At 37.4% G+C, this 19,268-nt stretch overlaps 1 protein-coding gene across 1 annotated transcript in view; it reads left to right on the plus strand.

Moving 5' to 3' along the window:
• The first annotated feature begins 577 nt into the window (after positions 1-577).
• The window catches only part of sdk1b (sidekick cell adhesion molecule 1b), a 259,703-nt gene continuing 241,012 nt past the window's right edge, over positions 578-19,268 (plus strand). Inside the window, exons 1-2 of the mRNA XM_051116461.1 lie at positions 578-887; positions 1,598-2,455. Of these exons, the coding sequence (XP_050972418.1) occupies positions 1,963-2,455 (493 nt within the window). The 5' untranslated portion in view covers positions 578-887; positions 1,598-1,962. The remainder of the gene's footprint in view (positions 888-1,597; positions 2,456-19,268) is intronic.

Consider the following 19,268-nt stretch of genomic DNA (forward strand, 5'->3'; position numbering starts at 1 on the left):
CAAATATTCTCTATTAAGACTAATTTAATGTCAAACTTGACAACTGAATATATGTAGCCTATTTCAACAATAACATCAGCAACAACAAAATAAATAAATAATTTCATGATGTTCTCAGACGTGTATCATTCAGAAGTCTTGCAGTAGCTAGTGCAAGTTATATGGACGTTTTTATGAGCTGTCAAGGCATTTTGCAAAAAAATCCACAGACGACAGAAAATCGTCCAGGTTTGGAGCAACATTTGAATAACAGAAATACTTTTTGTACTCCTTATAAAACTCCACTGCATTATTTATTACGTAACGACAAAACCCTCTTTCTGAGACTTTCTAAAAAGACATCTGAAAACTTTTCATGTGTGACTTTCGAGCATAAATGTTTCTGTCTGATTGGGGGCGCATGGCACCGTGTTTCAGAAGCCTTTCCTGTTCCACGTGCTCTCCATGAAAAATAATATAGGCTGTAGTGTGCAGAAGGGGAGACCAATCAGCGCTCAGCAGGGCGGAGCGGGTGGGACTCTGAATTCAACTTGAAAATTCAGCTCTCTACAAATTATTATTCTAGAGAAGAGAAACTCGAGCGGCTTATTCAAAGCCTTTTAAAGAAGTGGCAATTTTACTTGCATCCGACTAAACTTTGAATTGCCTGACAGAAGCTTTGTTGCAAGTTTCCTTTTATCTTCGGTTCGGGCAGCAGGTGTTCGGTGACCGCCACAGAGCTCAGTTCTCTTCGTTTGATGCATTCATTCAGCCAAGCCACACGGCAAGAGCGTTAAGCGAGGACTGTCATTTAACCTTTCAAAGTTAATATTTACATCGATTCGCTGGAAAACCCAACTTTTTTTTTACGGAGTAACCGCTGGAACAGAGCTTAACAGCTGATGAAGGTGAGCGTTGGTTTATGTTTACAATAAGGGTTTGGAACTGAGAACCGGTTCTTATTCATAACGTTTTGTTTTTTTAGATAAACATAAGAACAAAATAGTTTTTATGCATTGACTGTTCTAGAACTTGCGTTCATCAGACAGTAGGCTACTAAAATACTCTTCACTTCAAAGTGTCGCTGTCTCACAGTTTACAAACATTCCACTTCGAACGAATGACTCTCATGAGTCAGTTCTTTTTAACGAATCACAGAAACAGAGAGCGTCCAGCGTAATCCGATTCCCAAAGGAGTGATTCTTAAGAGCCGGCTCTTTTTAGTGAATCAAAAGCGTGCAGCGCGACCAGTGTGGTCGGATGATTTTATGCCGGTTCTTAGTGAATCAAAACCCTAATGAATCATTCAGGTACTGAATTAATTTGACTAATTTACTGATTTGCAAGTTAGTATTTTCGACTTAGTCGAAGTAGCTAACGGATTGTGAAAAAAAACAAAAAAACAAAAAACTGATATAACATTTCAATGTTGTATTTTTATTTAGTATGTAAGTTTTGAAAGAGCCTATTAAAACATCCCAGAAATACAACTTTTCCAAGAAATGCTTTAAATGTATGCTATATCTGATTTGTCATCTGCTCAGGTTTATGAATTAGTAAGTCATAATACACCGTTCGTAATTTGCATACTTATGACGTCTGCTTTTTCTGTTCACAGGTGTTTATGCATTTACGAGGAATTTATACTGGACGTTCTTGGTACTTTTTGCGTCTTGGTTAACCTGTTGGATACATTAAGTCTTTTGAGTATCATTACGCCTAACTAGTTAATCAAGGAACATTTCCCGCGGTCTGCTCCAAGCGGATAAAGGCACATCTAATGAGCACGGATATGGATTGTAAGGGATTCTTCAAGAGTCGCTGAATGCCGTGAAAATGCTCGAAATGATCGGGTAGATAATCCGACTGCGAATACGGCAAAACAACGTGGCTTTACAGGAGATATTGGCGCTCTAAGCGGATAAATTAAATCCGGTACACTCAAACGTATTAATACTTAACTGGAATCAATACTGAAACATCATGAACCGTCTCGGGACACAGAAGAGCGGTTCGCGATTAGTGAAGGGATGTTCGCGGAGCGTGTCGTTAATTTTGGAGCAGCGTACGGAGACTTGGTCCTCTAGGTTTGAAGGTGTCGCTTTTTTCAGTGCTAAATACGCGGACGAGGGTGAGAGCTTCCAGAAAGCCGTGAGACATGAAAGTCAAGCGACCGGGAAAGTCGCGGACTCGGAGCTGAACTCTCCCGCGTGTGGGATGAATGAGAATCGCCTAGTAAACGCGGTGAAGCGGAGCGCTCACTTTCGGCTTTTCTCGCAAACCTCCACATCTGCCGAGGTTATAGATTCCAGCTTTAGCGGGGGTCAGAGCCCTCTTACCAAGGGCAAAGTTAACGGGATTATTCACCGCCAAGGAAATACTAGGAAGGAGATGACGGGGAAAGCTAAGTGCGGGATGTGGGGTTGGATTTTTGCCCTTGTGTTCCTCTGGAATACCCACATGTTGCGCGCTCAAGGTAAGTTTCGAGTTGTGTATCATAAAACGAGTTTGTGTTACTTTTTGGTTTAAAACACTATTTTGACAAGTTTTTAAATAGTGGCTTGTAATGATGCTAGTGCATGTATAAAACGGTCTAGTTTTACCGTGATTGTTACTTAATAAGACGAGGTAAACATTTAGTGCTCTTAAGGGTATCAGAGAACCCGAAATAGAAGAGCATAAGGCACAGAGAGAAAAAGACGGACATAAGCTACACAGAACGAGAATGGGATGGATTGAAACGAAAAGAGAGACATACAGAGAGAAGGGGGGACATGGAAAGAGAGATGAACAGACAGAATGAGGGACATGGAGAGAGAGGGGTGGGTGTCTCAACAAAAGCGGTAAAGGTCATATGCTGTCAACACGCACATTTTCTCAGGTCACACACACGTCGTATTGACTGACCGTCAAACTGACAAGTAGAGGGAGCAGGATGCATGAATTTCCGAAGTGCATGCATGTGAAAGAGAAAGGGTGTGAAGGAGAGGACGCTGACACACTCTGAGATTCAGAATTATGATTCAGAGCAGAATTCAGTTAAGCCCTGACTGGAATCGGCTTCATCAGGCTGTAGACTGCATACAGTGCCAGCTGGGTCGCTCTGGTACCCGGCAGGCTGTTTTTCAAGGGGGGCGGTGTGTTACTGATTGAATTAGGATGTTTTAAAGCAGAGCACAGATTTTGCGTGCCACGCGTGGGAGCATCTCAGTCTTTAAAATGGCAGCAAGATTAAAAGATTCAAAAGTGTGATTGTATTGCGAGCGACGCCTCACCGTATTAAAACGCATTTGGCATGGAGATGCCGTGGGCTTTTCAGTGTTGGGGCTGTGAAATCCATCTCCCTTTCTTTTGGATGTTGCATTAATGCAGATGCATGAATGCTTTCGACTCAAAACAGTTTACAAGAACACCCACTCCTGTGACTTTTCTTTAGCTTTGGTGGATGGCACTTTTTTCCTCTCTCACTTTCTCTGCGTGCTTGCAGACTCAGCTTTCTCCCCGTGTTAATGTCAAGGTCTCGCTATGGCTTTGGATGTGGCCCAAACCCCAACCTTAAGGAGGTCAAGAAGGTTATTGATCACATCCCGTCAGGCAAAATGGCAGAAACGGAGTCATCCTGCTTTGTCAAGCATCTCAGCAGTTTGATTTCGCGCAGTGCCGCCATCAGTTTTCCGTAATCAAATTTATTCTTTTTAAACCTGAAATCCCTCAAGGCTTTGTGTCTCTCCTCATTCAAAGCTTCACTTTTAAAGAAATTTGTTCTTCGGAAGTTATATTTAGAAACAAACCACTTGCAAGAAAAAGTTCAACGTAAGCTCACCTTCTAAATCACTGTCATGGAAAGAATTTAGAACCTATTATAGACAAAGGTGGAAAATTTGAGGGTAGTTAAGGTAGTAGTCCCAAGTATCGACTAATAAGAGACATAAAATTTTGGAAGTTCATTGGTCAAAAGTTGTGGAAACCCTGTGAGACACTTGTTCTTCCGTGCAATGCAATTAGAGCCGGTTTCTTCTAGTTTTCCTGTCATGAAGATGTTAATAATACAAGGTAGGCCTTGTTATTTCCTTCCCTTTTGTCTCTAGAAAAAGACCAATGTTAAATTCATAGTGAACGAATATTGCTACCGTGCATGCATCAACAGGTGTCTTTGTGGTTTTTCCTTGAACCCTAAACAGATTTTTAAAATACTTCAGTCCCAAAAGCTGAAACTTTTGAGAAACTGTCACACGGCGTCCCAAGACTGCGCTCTCTGTATTTATGACTCTTGCCAGGCATGTCAGTTGCTGAGTGGCTTTCTGTGTGTACGCTCTCAATGCGCGTCAGTGATGAATGTTTGCATTCGAACGCTCTGACATCTTGATGCGCCACCGAGGTCCCTCAGAGAATCAGATGAAGAAGAGAGGTGCGAGAGAGATGGGATGAGAGAAGAGATGTGGGCTGAAACAAGCAGAGAGGGTGCAGATGTTAAAGAGGAATGGAGCGTGAAAAGGAGGAAGCAGTGCAGAAAGAAGAAAGAGGAAGGAATGGGATGGTAGTTTTGGATGGGTAGATCTCTACGGAGGAGAGCACTGGCATCTCTTTACCATGCTCTTCCTTCACATCCATCACGAGAGACAGTTTTAGGGTCACTGGGATGTCTATCAAATCAAAAAGGAAAGAAAAGCCTGTGCGTTAGCTAAAGCAGAGGAAGAGAGGGGGGAAAGTGGAGTGGAGGAGAACATAATGATGGAGGGAGGCAAAACGCAGAAAAGCCGAGAGAGAGAGAGAGAGAGAGTGTGGGCATGATAGAATGAAATCGAGATTGATGTGATTGCTTGTTCGTGTGCGCGCGTGTCCGTGTGCGCAGGCCCTGGCAGGGTCGGCACGGCATGAAAACTGCTCCTTGTGTCTGAAGCCTCTCTCTGTGCCGCTCTGGTCAGATGGGCTTTTGATCCCGGATGACAAACTCCTGCAGGGGCTGAATAAGAACTGCTCAGAATTACACCCAGTGCCACACTCCAGTACGTACTGCACCCTTCCCACAATCCCCTGCCATGCTCCCACTGGCACACTCAAACACCGTACTGCTTTCCACCTCTTAATGAAACACAGTTGCCATAAATATTCAAACAAGTCCTCCACTCTTGACTCTATGGCCAGGCTGGTTGTTTATTAAGTCAAAGTAAATCAAGAATCATTAGTAGAGTTTATTAAGGAATACTATTGTTATGATTCAAACTAAAGTTTTGAACATTGACATATAGCCCATCCCGCACAGTTCATGCTACAGATATGAGCGAAACCTCGAGAAACCTTGAGATGTTGGTGAATAATATTGATTAGACAGTTTTTTTTGTGTTCTCTTTGACTCGTTGGGTGGAAGCGATTTTCCAATTCTGCGCAAAAGTTAAACTTGGCAACTTTGAGCTTTTGTTAGTGTAAAATTCCAAACTTTTACTGAAGGAAAGGCATTTTCTTAAGAAACTGTAAACATATTTCTAGGATGAGCTTTATATAATGGCTCAGATGCTTGAAGGTGTATTATAGATTAATAATGTGTATTTTTTGAAAATTTCATTTGTTGTCCTAAACAATGATTGCATTAGACTCTCTACCGCCACCTTCACTGCAACATAAATTTCATTTCAAAACTTTAATTTCTTTTTCAGTAAAAAAAAAAAATATATATTTATTGATTTATTTATTTATTTTTGGTGCATCACTGCTTTTGCAAAAAACATTTTTTAAGTGAAAAATGTTCCTAGTGCACTTTTAACCATATGTACAAATTTCAGTATGTTCTGATTTTGTGCATTTTCTCACACAATGCCCAAGTAAATTACTTTCCCTCCAGGAAAGTCTTTTGGTGGTTTCTGTATTGGGAACTAAATGAGTGCATATGTTTTGGTTCTAATTTACATCTAGCCTGTCTTGGCCCTCTTCTCTTCATTGTTGCTCTGCTCATTTACCCTCTTTTACCGTGTGTTGCCCCACATTTCTCACACTGACACCCTTAAAGAATTTCAAAGTGGCTTGCTGTGTGACTGCGTGTGTGTTTACGCATGAGTGCAACATTAGTATCAGGCCCCAAAAGCCGTTGTGCCTTTATTGTTCGCTCGTATTGTCTGCTCTTAGACCCGTCCCTCCCCCAGTCGTGACCCAGACTGTGTCATTAACCAAAGCCTTTGTGTCTCTTTTATTCTAAAGTGGCCAAATGAGTATAGACCTCTTAATTTCGGTAGTAAACGAAGTGATTTAATTGGTTTATTGCTAACCACGTTTCATTATAATAATCATCCTGAATGATTAGGAAAAAATAACTTTTGATAGTTTGCCGACAGGTGGTCTATTACGAACAACAATATAACTGCTCGTATTCACTGAGAAGAATTAAAGAGCTTTGAGGAAATGCTTGGCAATAAACACTTGGATTTAATTCGCTCTGCCTGTCTGAACACATCTGCCTTCCGCACTTAAGTATTATCAGGCGATCATTACATGCACAAGACATGCTCGACGGCCTGTCTTTCCACCCCCTCTCTTCTCTCTTCAACCAAAAGTTAGCGTATTTATCGGGTATGACAGTAATGAATCTTATTTAGAGTGAGATCAAAGCCAGACAACATAAGAACATTTTCACACAGTGCAATTTTGATTTGAATTTACATGTAAACCCTTTCTTTAATTCCCTCATTGTTTCAGTCCTACCCTCTGAAATCGGTTTCAGCTGTTTCTTCTTTCTTTCTTTCTTTTCTTTTTCTCTCTTGTTGATGCCTGTAGCATTGACTTTGAGTCAAAGCATTGGCTTTTGGACAGAGGCCTTTCTGTCGTTTCTAATCTGCTTTCACACCAATAGATTTTTTCTTCAGCATTCATAAATGATGAGATTAGTGCATCTTTGTTGTTGAGTATTACATGTTGAAGTGCCTACTTTGCCTTTGAATTTAAGTGGTAACTCGGCAGTCTGCGCATATGTACCATTCATTGGTTTCTGGAAGCCCAGAAGGCCACGGTTCACATTATGCGGGATTGTACAAGTGCCATATTAACATCTTTTCAATTTCATTGCTGGCTTGTCATCGAGTGAGTTTATCAGTTATGCAGGATTAGTCCGTGAGAACTACTGTAGTTTATTATCTGAATTGGAATTATTTCAGTGCCATGCACTACTTGAACTGGAAGCTCATTAATTAAAAATTAATTAAAAATAAATTTAGGGCAAACTGACATGCCGCTTTACACAGTCAGCTAAAACGCTGATGAGCAAATGAAGTGGGTTTTTTATTGTCTCTTTTCTCAGAGTCAAGGCTTCTGATGATTGCGATAGGAGAGGCCTGTAAATATTCGCTCCAAATATGAAGAAATGAAACTGTTATTTGACTCTGATGAAATGTGACCTGTGCTCGTTTTTAAAAGATGAGTTTTGCTAGGGCTTTTTAAAGCTGAGGAACTATGATGTTATAACCAGCATCAAAGTTTACTCACTTAATTGGAAGAGATGCGTGATTTCACAGTTCCTTACAGATGAAAGTGTTTACAGTGCCACCACACGACACGACCCACGCAGCCAATAACAAAGTACCCAAAGATAAACACATCCTTTTATGATTTAAAACAAGTCAGCGAGGTTCTGATCAATATTTTAGTGGTTACAATTCTTATTACAGGCGTCAGAGGTTTTAGCCACAGTGTGGACTGTAAACCAGTTGGTGTTGTTTTTTTTCAGTAATTGGGCATGTGGAAGCCCAAGGTCTAATTCAAAACTTACTGCCTCCAGTCAGCATCAAAATAAAAAAAAAAAAAAAACTTCAAAAGGGACCAATTTAAAAAGTTCTACACTTACACAAATTGACTTGACTTGATTGATCAAATTGATTTCACCACTGTTTGACATGTTGAGCTAACAGTATATTTTAACGTGGCCTCAAATCACAGCCATGCTGATATGGAGTGATAACACACTGGTAATCGTGTGATGTTGCTTATATATCTATCGGCACAGTGCATTCAGGGATTGTTTTTTCTATGAAGGTCTTTGAAATTGGCCACTAAACAAGGCATTTTAATAGTTTTGCTTTTACATTTTGCTCTGTCACTTGTATTCAAGTTGTGCCGTGGTTTCAGTTTCTTAAAATATGTGCTGGTAGAGCTTTTACTTTAGTAAGGGTTGTATGTGCATGCTGTAGCTGTTTTCAATGTTTGTCCTTGTAGCAGTTGTCAGGGACAAGGCATCTCTGACCAAGAGATTCCATGCAGGGTTGGACCGAATGAAACAAACATCTCCACATACCAAATGCCAGGTCCTGCAAGGTTTGGTGTTAGTGACGCCAAACGGCAAAGGTCAATGTGTGTCCCGTAACTGTGGTGCACCAGTTTTTAATGGGGTCATGAACTGCCTTTTTTTAAATTATTTTGTACTGTTCTCTGAGGTCCCCTTATAATGTTATCAAAAATTTTACATTACATAATAGAAGAATAGGTTATTTTCTGTTCTGTTTTGTCACAGCGGATTGTAGACTCAAAAGTAAACGCCCCCTAGTATGATTAACAATTGTGTATGTTTGACAGCCTACATCCTTCATAAATGGGCACTGCTGTAATTTAGGGTAAAAACCCATCAATACTCATACAAATGATCTGTAAAAATAGACAAAGCTATAGTGACTATGCAATAGACCAGTTTAGAGTAGAGGTCACAGTTACGTTACTTGCAGCCGCACACATTGTGGTGGCAGAAAAACACTGGTAGCAAGTGGCGTGAAACGTGAAAAATGCACAGAAAAAGGGTTAAAATGTATTGCTGTACCTTTGAATGTCAGAATCGGAATGCAAATCATTTTTATAGAATAATGTGGTCAAAAACTCCATTTAAAGCATTTAAAGCATATATTTGAGTTAAACAATAGGTCTACATAATATTTTTATATGCATTGCATGGGGAACATATTATATTAGCCCTACAGTTACAGCATTAAATACTACAGTATTTAAACCTATAACATTTTACATTTATCTCACAAATCAAGTTTATATCTTGTATTTTTTTTCTAACTCGATTTAACTCAACAATAGCCAGTTTGTCCATTCTGAGGAATCTTGGAATAGCGAAAATAAAGTCAGAATTTTGAAATATGAACTCAAATTTATCTTTGTATTCTTTTATTCTATGGTTCCCCATAGACTGCCACTTAAAAACTGCTATTTTCTGCCACCAGACAGGCTCCGTCCACAAAAAAAACCCATCATCACTGTTTGCAAACACCGAATTGGTCTATAAAATCAGTTACACCTGTGTGGTGCGACATTACTGTCGGATTCCAATATAGTCGGCACAGCATCGTCTTTTAGTTTCAACCTTTCTAAAAATCCTGCATCAAATTGAGTCTGGTTTGTAAATGAATCTGCAGTATTAAGTAAACAAAGGACCAAGTTCTTACTGATGTGGTCTGCATCTTCATTAAAAATAAACTCTTGCTTAATGTTGGGATCAGAAGGAAGGCAAAGCAAAGACTGTTTTTCCACAACTTGGCACTGCACAACATCTTGTATTCAGAGCCATCTTTATTGTTTGGATTCCCTCTCTTATTTACTCGCTAAGTGTGCGAAATGGTGAGTGTTAATGTGCTTTGGAAATTTGTGGGGTGAATAATAGAAGTTTCATTTTTGAAGGCCCCAAAGCCAGCCTCCATATCATGTAATGCTGGGGAGTATTTGTATTCAAGAATGAATTTAGTCATAATTTTAAGCATTTATTGGGCACAAACAAATCATAAATATGTTATGAAGCCTGTTAATGCTTTATGGCATGATGGATGTAGAGGGCAGAAGAAGGGTATTTAATTGTGTAATGGGAAGTTACACGATACAGAGAGGTCATCTTCAAAATTTCCAACGGAAAACTTGTACACAGTCCAGAGTTAGACTTGCTGCACTGTGTTCGTAAAACACTTTTTTTTTCAGAAATAAATGGTCGAATTTTATCAAAATCAGCTGATTTAGCACATAGAGATGTCGATTTTATGTGTGTGAGAGAGAGAAGACTGTTAGTGTTTAACTTACAGAGAACCATCTGGCAATCAAGAATAGGACGACAAGAACATTTGCGCATTCAACTGCCAAATGTTTTTGAAAATATCATATTCTCATGACTGATTTTTCTCCAAATATTAGTCCAAAGCAGAAGAATAAGTGACAAACATATTTTTCAACATGTTTTTTGCATTTTAAGTAGCAAGGAACAGTTTTTCTCCCACCCAAAAACACACAAAAACACAAGCACACATTACACACATTAGGGATGCATTAGAGGCCCCGGTGGTTTAGAGAAAGCTTCGAAATGGAGGTTGTTTATCTTCATTTTGCTCCATTGAACATGCGCTATGGCCAACATTGCTAGCATGGGACTAAAAGCATTACAATAAACACCCCACCACTTCCACACTCCCCGTCTCTCATTCAAGTGAAATTTATATTTACATTAAGTCATTTAGCAGGCGCTTTCACCCAGAGAAATGCACTTACAACCCCAGAACAAACAACAGACAATCACTAGTTTGTCTGACAACAATATCTACCTTCCCCTCAATTATAATCTCCCTCATGTAGTCAGAGATAAGAAAGTCACTCGTGAACTTCTGACTGCAGTGTTTTAACATCTCTACATGGTGGTTCATTGGTAATTGTCTTCAATTTAATGAAATGAAACTCAAATACCCATGCCTTTTACTTGCTGCTTGAGTTTAGAACTTGAGACACACATAAGTGGTTATAAAACAGCAGGCCATACATAGGATCAGTCATTCAAGACTTACTGAACACAAGTTTACTGAAACGTGTGTGTATATATAAAGTAAATTGTTTAATTGACTTTGAAATGTTATAAAAAATTAAATTATTCTGTTTAGTGGTGAATATAGCCTCAAAACAGAGTTTAATAGAGTTTGGTGTTAGCATGTTGTTTGGTTGCCAAGTCTTCATCTATCCTGAAAACCAATTCAGTGCCAAAGTTTTTTTCACTGTAGGTCTATTGTAAAGTATAAATAGCAGCATTGAACATGGCTTTAACTTCATTACCATTGATACAAACAATAAGATAGAGGAAGTCAAAATCGTCATTGAAGTATGTATTCTAATATTTACAAAGCAACTAAATGCAATACATTTCAGCTGAGACATGTCAGACTTCAGGAGCTTGCTTGGATGATATTAATGCATACAGAGTACATGAATTTATATTATCCAAGCAACCCCCTAAAGCCCACCATGCCTTAGTTGAAATGTATTGCATTTCGTTACTATGAATAATAGGCCTACATATGAAATAACAGTGGTACTGTCTCATACAGTCATTTCTCTGACATGCTATTTCAACTATTGGCTTTTCTGTTTACATAAAAATTGCAATCTGTCTTGCCTGATTTGACTAGCAAGTTTGACTGTTGCTTTGTCAAAATCCGTACATTTAAATGAAAATTTTGCAATATGTCAAACCCTCAAACTGCGCACCTAAAATAAACAGATGAATTATTTAAAATGCATCACAAATGCATTTTGGGGTTAAAAATATATAATTTCATTATTGAATAAAATGCAATATTTACCGACACTTTGAATGAATTTGGCAACATTTTTGGAATTTTGAAACTGCTGTTATTTTGGGACAGCGCATATGTTGCCTTCAGTGCTGTCTAGGTAGGCAGCTTGCTATGTGTTGGAACAGATTCACAGTCATGGTAAATTCCTGTTCAGGGTGCAAGCTTGTGTAGTTACAGCAAACTCTACAATCTGTAAGACAGTCACTTGGGTACAGCAATGAATAAAGCACTTGGGTGTGCTGTGTCAGGTTACATCTGTGTAAATGACACAAATAGAGAGAGACAGAAAATGAGGGCGAGGAGGAGGGATGGTGGTTCCTCTGTCTTGTTGAGCTCCAATTTACAGGACTGAAATATTGTTTTACATGTTTCATTGGATACACTCATTCAGACCTTTATGAAACAACATGTGGCGAGGATGGAATACAGCAGCTTATGAGCAGGTCTTGATTTTTTGTGCAATTTGTCAAAAATAAATACATTTCCAGAGTTGTTAACATTAAAATTGTAAGATTTCAAATCTCCTGAATAGGTTTCTTAAGGAGTGACTGTCTAATAAAAAAGAGAATCTGGTAAGATTGTGATAATAAAGCCCTATTCTCTTTGGGATTTCTTACAGGACAGTTAGAATTTGAAAAAAGCGTTTCAAGATGTCTTTTGTAAACATCACAGATGTTTCCATTCAACCTGCTAGGTGTGTTTAAGTAGTAAGATGAAGCATGAAGAACACAAAGTAGAAACAATAAATAACTTTCACCTAGTAATACAAATCATAATCATAATTATAGTTTGTATTACACTCATTATTATAAAATTCATCTGACATGCAGTCTTTGATGTGCATATGTCGGCTATTCAAAAAGGGGTTCAAACACTGCTCATTTAATCATATCAACAAAGTGCGGCAACTATCATATTCATAACTATTTAAAGTTACACAGTTTCAATCTGTCACCTCAGCAGCTTTGAGTTTCCACATAAAAGACTGCCACGATGTTTTCATAGTGTTTATTTATTTTGTTTTATTTGAAAGTTTAGTGTGCACAGATTAATTTATTTTCCCTGGTTTGTTTACCTTTTCATCTGCTTTATCAAGAAGTTCATTTGGATCTGTTTGCTTAGCATTGATCAGCCTGTCATCTAACAGCTGAAGATCTAAATGGTTTGTTTGCAGTGGAAAAATGGTTTTGAAAATTGTGTTTCTACTCAAGTTGCTTCAGAACGTCTGATGTGGTCTATTTTGGCATCTTGATGTCATTTGTATGTTTTCTGGAGCAAATGGGAGAGAGAGCGACGTGTTTTACAAACGACCTTGCAGCCAAAGATCTGCTGTGGGCAACATGTGCTTTGGAGTAAGTCGGTAGGAGAATGACTCCAAAGGCGATCAATCTCAGTTATCTTTAGCTTTAATAGCAGAATTTTCACTGATGTTTACGATGGTTTTGATTGAACACTGTGCTTGTTGTCTACTGGCCCACTTTTCGGCTAGCAGAAGTGAGAACTTTAAAGCGGTGGAGCAACAAATCAGCACAGTTACTCTACGGTGAATATATTCAGCAATGAGTCACACTTTATTCTAAGCACCAGGGCTGAACACAATACCGCTGTAAACAGTATGTCACTGGAATGGAAATGTGATATTATTTACTGTATGGCCTAGACTTAAATCTAACAAACCTCCAACCACAATAAAGGATTAGATAGAAAATCCCTGCTACAGGAGTTTGTTTTGATGAATAAACTTTGAGAAGTAAACTTTGACTTCACTTGGCCTCATGAAACACAAGCAGAGCGACACCATTCTTACATAAATTGTTGTACTGAATTGAATCTGACGGTTTACGGATGAATATTTCATGAGTGAGGCCTATTCTCTGTCACTTTTTCAGCAGTAAACTACTTTTTCATATCCCAGTTTAATGTTTAACTATACGTAAGCAATTCGTAGGCTGATTTCTGTGTCTACTTGATGCTTTCAGCATTAGTCTGAGCGACATTTCAAATTTTGACTTTAAATAATAGTTCACCCAAAAATGAAAGTTCTGTCATTAATTACTCACCCTCATGTCGTTTCAAAGCCATAAGACGTTCGTTCATCTTCGGAACACAAATTAAGATATATATCTGATTAAATCCGAGAGCTTTCTGACCTTGCATACACAACAACGCGTTGTCTTCATCAAAAATATCGTAATTTTTGTTCTGAAGACGAACGAAGGTCTTACGGGTTTGGAACTACATGAGGGTGAGTAATTAATGACAGAATTTTCACTTTTGGTTGAACTATCCCTTTAATTAGTGGCATGAGTTTTGGATGGGATTATTTGTCCAAATCTTATAGAAGAAATTGATTAGAAAATCTGTGATTTGCTGATTTTTAGATCTTAAATGACTGAATGTGTGAAAAGTGTTTGTTTTGAATGGAATACATAAACGTTTTCGATTTAAGAAAAGATTTTCAGTGAAAAATGGCTTCTGTTCATCAAACAAAGCTATCACTTGACTCCTGAAGTCTTGGAAATGTATGGACTAATTTTCTGGTGCTTTTTGGAAACACTAAGCAACTCAGACATTGTGGACACTCATTCTAAACAACAGCACATTGTGTAGGTTCAATACAGGCTTGCTTTTTTAATAAACTTTATGAGAAGGGATAAAGTTGAGGACTTTGTGTGTGTGTTTGTGTGTGTGTCTGTCTGCTGGTGACTGATACTGGCATAATGGATGAAGCGTAGTCCTTAATATGCACAATCAATGCTTAATTGGTATCCGCTGAAAACAAATTATTCCTCCGAAAATGAGTTTTCTAGCTCGGGTCGTTATAAAGTAATTAATTCAGCTGTTTAATCGCTTTGTATTGCTGTGGGTTTAGTTTTTAAATAAATTTTTTAGGACATTTACTGAATTAAATTTGTTCAAATTCTCAAACATTGATTGAGAGTGATAGAAGGCTGTTTTGGAGGGTTCTGTTATTTTCATTTTTGCAATTGCTGCTTTGGACTCCCATTGTCACTAAATGCCTCAGAGCAGAAAATCGATCGTAAAAAATAAACCAACTGACCTGCAGATAAACCCCCTTGCTTTCGCTATATGCTGTGAAGCATTCTCTGTACAATAAATTTACTAAATTCAACCTCATTGAAATGTCCTTCAATAAAAACGGGTTCATTTTGAACAAGAAAATGTTGCTTGAATGAAAAGTGGTGGGTTGTTTTGAAAGTAGCAAATACCGCATGCTGAGGCTCAAACTGTAGTTGAAACTAGTAATAAATTACTGTTTTGAGGGTTTTGCCTGTGTGAAGTTGACATTAGAGAGATGATTTGGAAGCATGAATACATATAGGGTTTGCACTTATATTACAATTTGGTCAGATCGGATGCACAGCCATATTGGAGATACTCGGATGTAACAACAGCATTGATTGCACGGTTAATGTACTACTGAATATGTTGTTCTGTTAATTTATGCTGTCTAAACCACGGGAAAAATGTGGAAGCTGCTGAATCATATAGAGAAGCAATATTTTGACAAACTAAAGGTGGTAAAGATACATAAGACCAGTATTAATTAAGATATTAGACTAATATTTCACCTACCTGCCCGGAAATAAGAACAAACACGAATGTTGCCCTGGAAATCCTGGTTCAGTTTGGCCAACCACAAATGCCTTTTGTTCCTCAGACAATTTTTTGCACTCTTCTCCTTGATTTGTAATAACCTTAGGTGGTCTATAGTACTTAAAATATTTTTCCCGGTCCGACCAATTAGTACACCCCAAAACATGACTATAATTGATCATTTTTCAGCAGCAAAATTTGCCATGATGCCCGCAATTTATATACAGTATAATTACCCAATGATATAATTGCATGATGGTAATGATGACAGAATTATCATTTTGGGTGAACTAACCCTTACTCATACTCACTATATCATTTTTTTTGCTGGGTAACAGCAATGATCAGCACCAGACCATCTGTAACCACCTTAAACTAGCCTGGTCCAACATGGAAATTCATGCTGGTCTAAGCTGTTTTTTTTATTAGCAAGGTAGAGAAGAAGAAAGCTCTTTAAATATGTTTAATGTGTATATTGTTAGCTCTTTCAAGAAATGATAGCTTGTAACAGCCTGTAAAATGGCTCATATGACAGCAAGCCTTCCTCATTAATGAGCACCCATATGATACATGGACAACTCTGGCAGAGGAAACGCATATCGTCTGGAATTCAATCAACAACATGTTTAAATATGTCACACAAAGAATTATGTAATGCACTTACGCTGTGAGAAATACTATAAACATCCAGCTATAAACTTGTCATTTTATTGAACAGGTTACATTTAAATTGAACAATTTGTGCCTGTGCTTATAAATAAATTGGTCACGTATTCAGTATGCTGTTTTCTCTAGATTGCACACCAGATATCACCTTGTTTCTTAGTTGCTTCATGGTACCGTTTTTTTAATTTTTCAGATAACCGTTAGAAATAGGTCACCTTGATTGTAACCTACCTCCTAAAATGGAAGAAAACACACACAAACTTATTGCTCTCATTATAGTTTTCAGACACAGTGTCTGAAAAGCCACAAGCTTTTGAAATCAGTTGTGTTTAATGTATTGATTTATTGCTTAATTCATTGCTTAGTTTATTGCTTTAATACTGCCGACTCAGTAAATGAATTAAATTAATAACTTGAGTCATATTCTCAAGGGCATAGGACATGGAACGAAGAAAAGATTATATATTTACAGTATACATCATTTAATTGTTACTCAGCAAGATTTATGCTTAAAGTCAACATGAAATCAAAATTGGGTCGTGTTGCTTTCTAAATGCATGTTTTTAGTTGTATTATGCAGGATTCATCAGGTGTTTTTCCAAAGAAGAAAAAATCTTCATAATCTTTCAGCAAGATATAATAATAATAACTATAATAATGCCTTATTGCCATGGTTATTTTTTTATTGTTTTACTATTTTTTTACTTAGACTGTAAAAACATTTTCTGCAGCCAAATATCAACTGTTATTATTTTGGGCAACTGTGGTAGTCATTTTTTTCGAGTTGAAGAGTTGAAAATAAAAATATAAAAAATATATATTGCATTATGAAAGTAAATGAGTTGCACAGTGTCATGTTGAATTCAGCATCCAAGTCTTCTTCTCCATGTGATGTGCCAGACATTTCAAAGTCAGTCTTGCCCAAACAAGGTATTTTGGAGTCGCTCTTTAATGTGTGGGACCTTATGCATGTTTATTCATGTTTTTGAAATCTTGCTGATGTCTCAGATGGCTATAATCAGTCCATTGGTTTCATTTCAAAACATCTTTTTATTAAGTGGACTCTGTGTGTGTGTGTAAAATGCAGAGAGAAAAAAAAGACCCACTAGACCCAGCACCAGGTGTGAGCGCCTCTTTGGCTGATAGACAACCACACACTCACCCATCCCTCCATCCAAAGGTGATATGGTTATTGATGTTTTTGATAGTTGCACATTGCAAATGCAATTCAAAAAGATGCATGTCATCCAGCATTCTATCTATCTATCTATCTATCTATCTATCTATGGTTTGTTCTGTCATTCTGTTTATTGTTCTATTGTTCTATCAATCTATCATTCTGTCATTGTTATTCTGTCGATCTATCTATCGTTCTATCTATCATTCTATCATTTTATCGTTCTATTTATCTATCTATCTATCTATCTATCTATCTATCTATCTATCTATCTATCTATCTGTCTATCTATCGTTCGTTTTTTTCTGTCATTCTGTTTATCGTTCTATTGTTCTATCATTCTATCTATTGTTCTATTAATCTATCGTTCTGTCATTGCTATTCTGACGATTTATCTATCGTTCTATCTATCTATCAATCATTCTATCATTTTATTGTTCTATCTATCTATCTATCTATCTATCATCTATCTATTGTTCGTTTTTTTCTGTCATTCTGTTTATTGTTCTATTGTTCTATCATTCTATCTATTGTTCTATTAATCTATAGTTCTGTCATTGTTATTCTGTCGATCTATCTATCGTTCTATCTATCAATCATTCTATCATTTTATTGTTCTATCTATTTATCTGTCTATCTGTCTATCTATCTATCTATCTATCATCTATCTATCGTTTGTTTTTTTTCTGTCATTCTGTTTGTTGTTCTATTGTTCTATCATTCTATCTATTGTTCTGTTAATCTATCATTCTGTCATTGTTATTCTGGCGATCTATCTATCATTCTATCGTTTTGTTGTTCTATCTATCTATCGTTCGTTCGTTCGTTCTGTCGTTCTCTCTTACCATTCTCTTGTTCTATTATTCTGTCTGTTGTTCTGTCCATCTATCGTTCTATCTATCGTTCTGTCATTGTTATTCTGTTGATCTATCATTCTATTGTTTTATTGTTCTATCTATCATCTATCTATCTATCATCTATCTATCTATTTATCTATCGTTTGTTTGTTCATTCGTTCCTTTGTTTGTTCTGTCGTTCTGTCTATTGTTCTATTGTTCTGTCATTGTTATTCTGTTGATCTGTCTATCTATCTATGTATCTATCTATATATATCTATCTATCTATCAATCTATCTATCGTATGATTTTATCATTCTGTCAATCTTTGCATTTTTATTTCTGCACTAGGCAAATGCCCGATACACACACACACACACGTTTGTTTTTGTGAATTGTGGGGACTCTCCATAGACTTCTATAGTCTTTATACTGACAAAATGATATTGTCTATCCCCTAACCCAACCCTAACCCTAAACCTACCCCTTACAGAAAACATATTTGCATCATTACACTTTTAGATAAACATCATTTACTATTTTTAATAATGTTTTAACATTGCAGGGACCGCAGGTCAAAAATTTCAGGTTTTACTATCCTTGTGGGGACATTTGGTCCCCACAATGTAGCAAAAACAAGTACACACACACACACACAATGTCTGTCATAAGCAGCTTCTAGAGTAAATACTGCCTGAAATGCCCACAATTAGTCAATTTTCTAAACAAAAGATTAATTGAACTTGGATCACTTCACACACCCCACGTCTCTTTCTTCATTAAATCAATTATCGTGGATCCATGGTTATAATTGCTGTGTCAGACCACTGACATTTGATCGTGTGTTAATTAAACTTTTTGCCCTCACTTGCATATAGAAGCAACAGAGGCGCTAACAGCATTAGCATGCACCCACACAAACACTCTATTTCAGTAATGTGTCAGATAGGATATAGCCATAACACCACCAATGATTTTTCTTTTCTACTTACGAGCTGTACTCACTCATGCCACGAAAGTGTGTTTCATCTGTCTCTCATTAATTTGCTTTTTTTCAGTTTTAGGCTTATTTCTGTCAACCTGTCAAAATATGAATTGAAAGCTAATGGAATGAAGGCTGTCAAACTGAAGACAGCAAAACATGTAGGCGTTTGTTTTTGATGGCTAATAACTATGAATTTTGAAGATTTAAGAAAAGTCTTCTCAGATAATTTAGAGTACAGACAGATAAATGCCATCTGGTGTGAAATGTTCTTTTTGGCTTTGGAGAGAGACATTTATTGGCACTCTGTCGACAAAATCCAGTTTAGGTCAGCAGTTAAATTAGATTGACTCTTTAAATTAGCAGGAATATTGCTGTGCTCCAAAACCTAGTGAAGTTGCCCACCTAAACAACATTTTAAGGTAATGAGA

This window comes from Labeo rohita, chromosome 1 (assembly GCF_022985175.1).
Source record: "Labeo rohita strain BAU-BD-2019 chromosome 1, IGBB_LRoh.1.0, whole genome shotgun sequence".
NCBI lineage: Eukaryota > Metazoa > Chordata > Actinopteri > Cypriniformes > Cyprinidae > Labeo > Labeo rohita.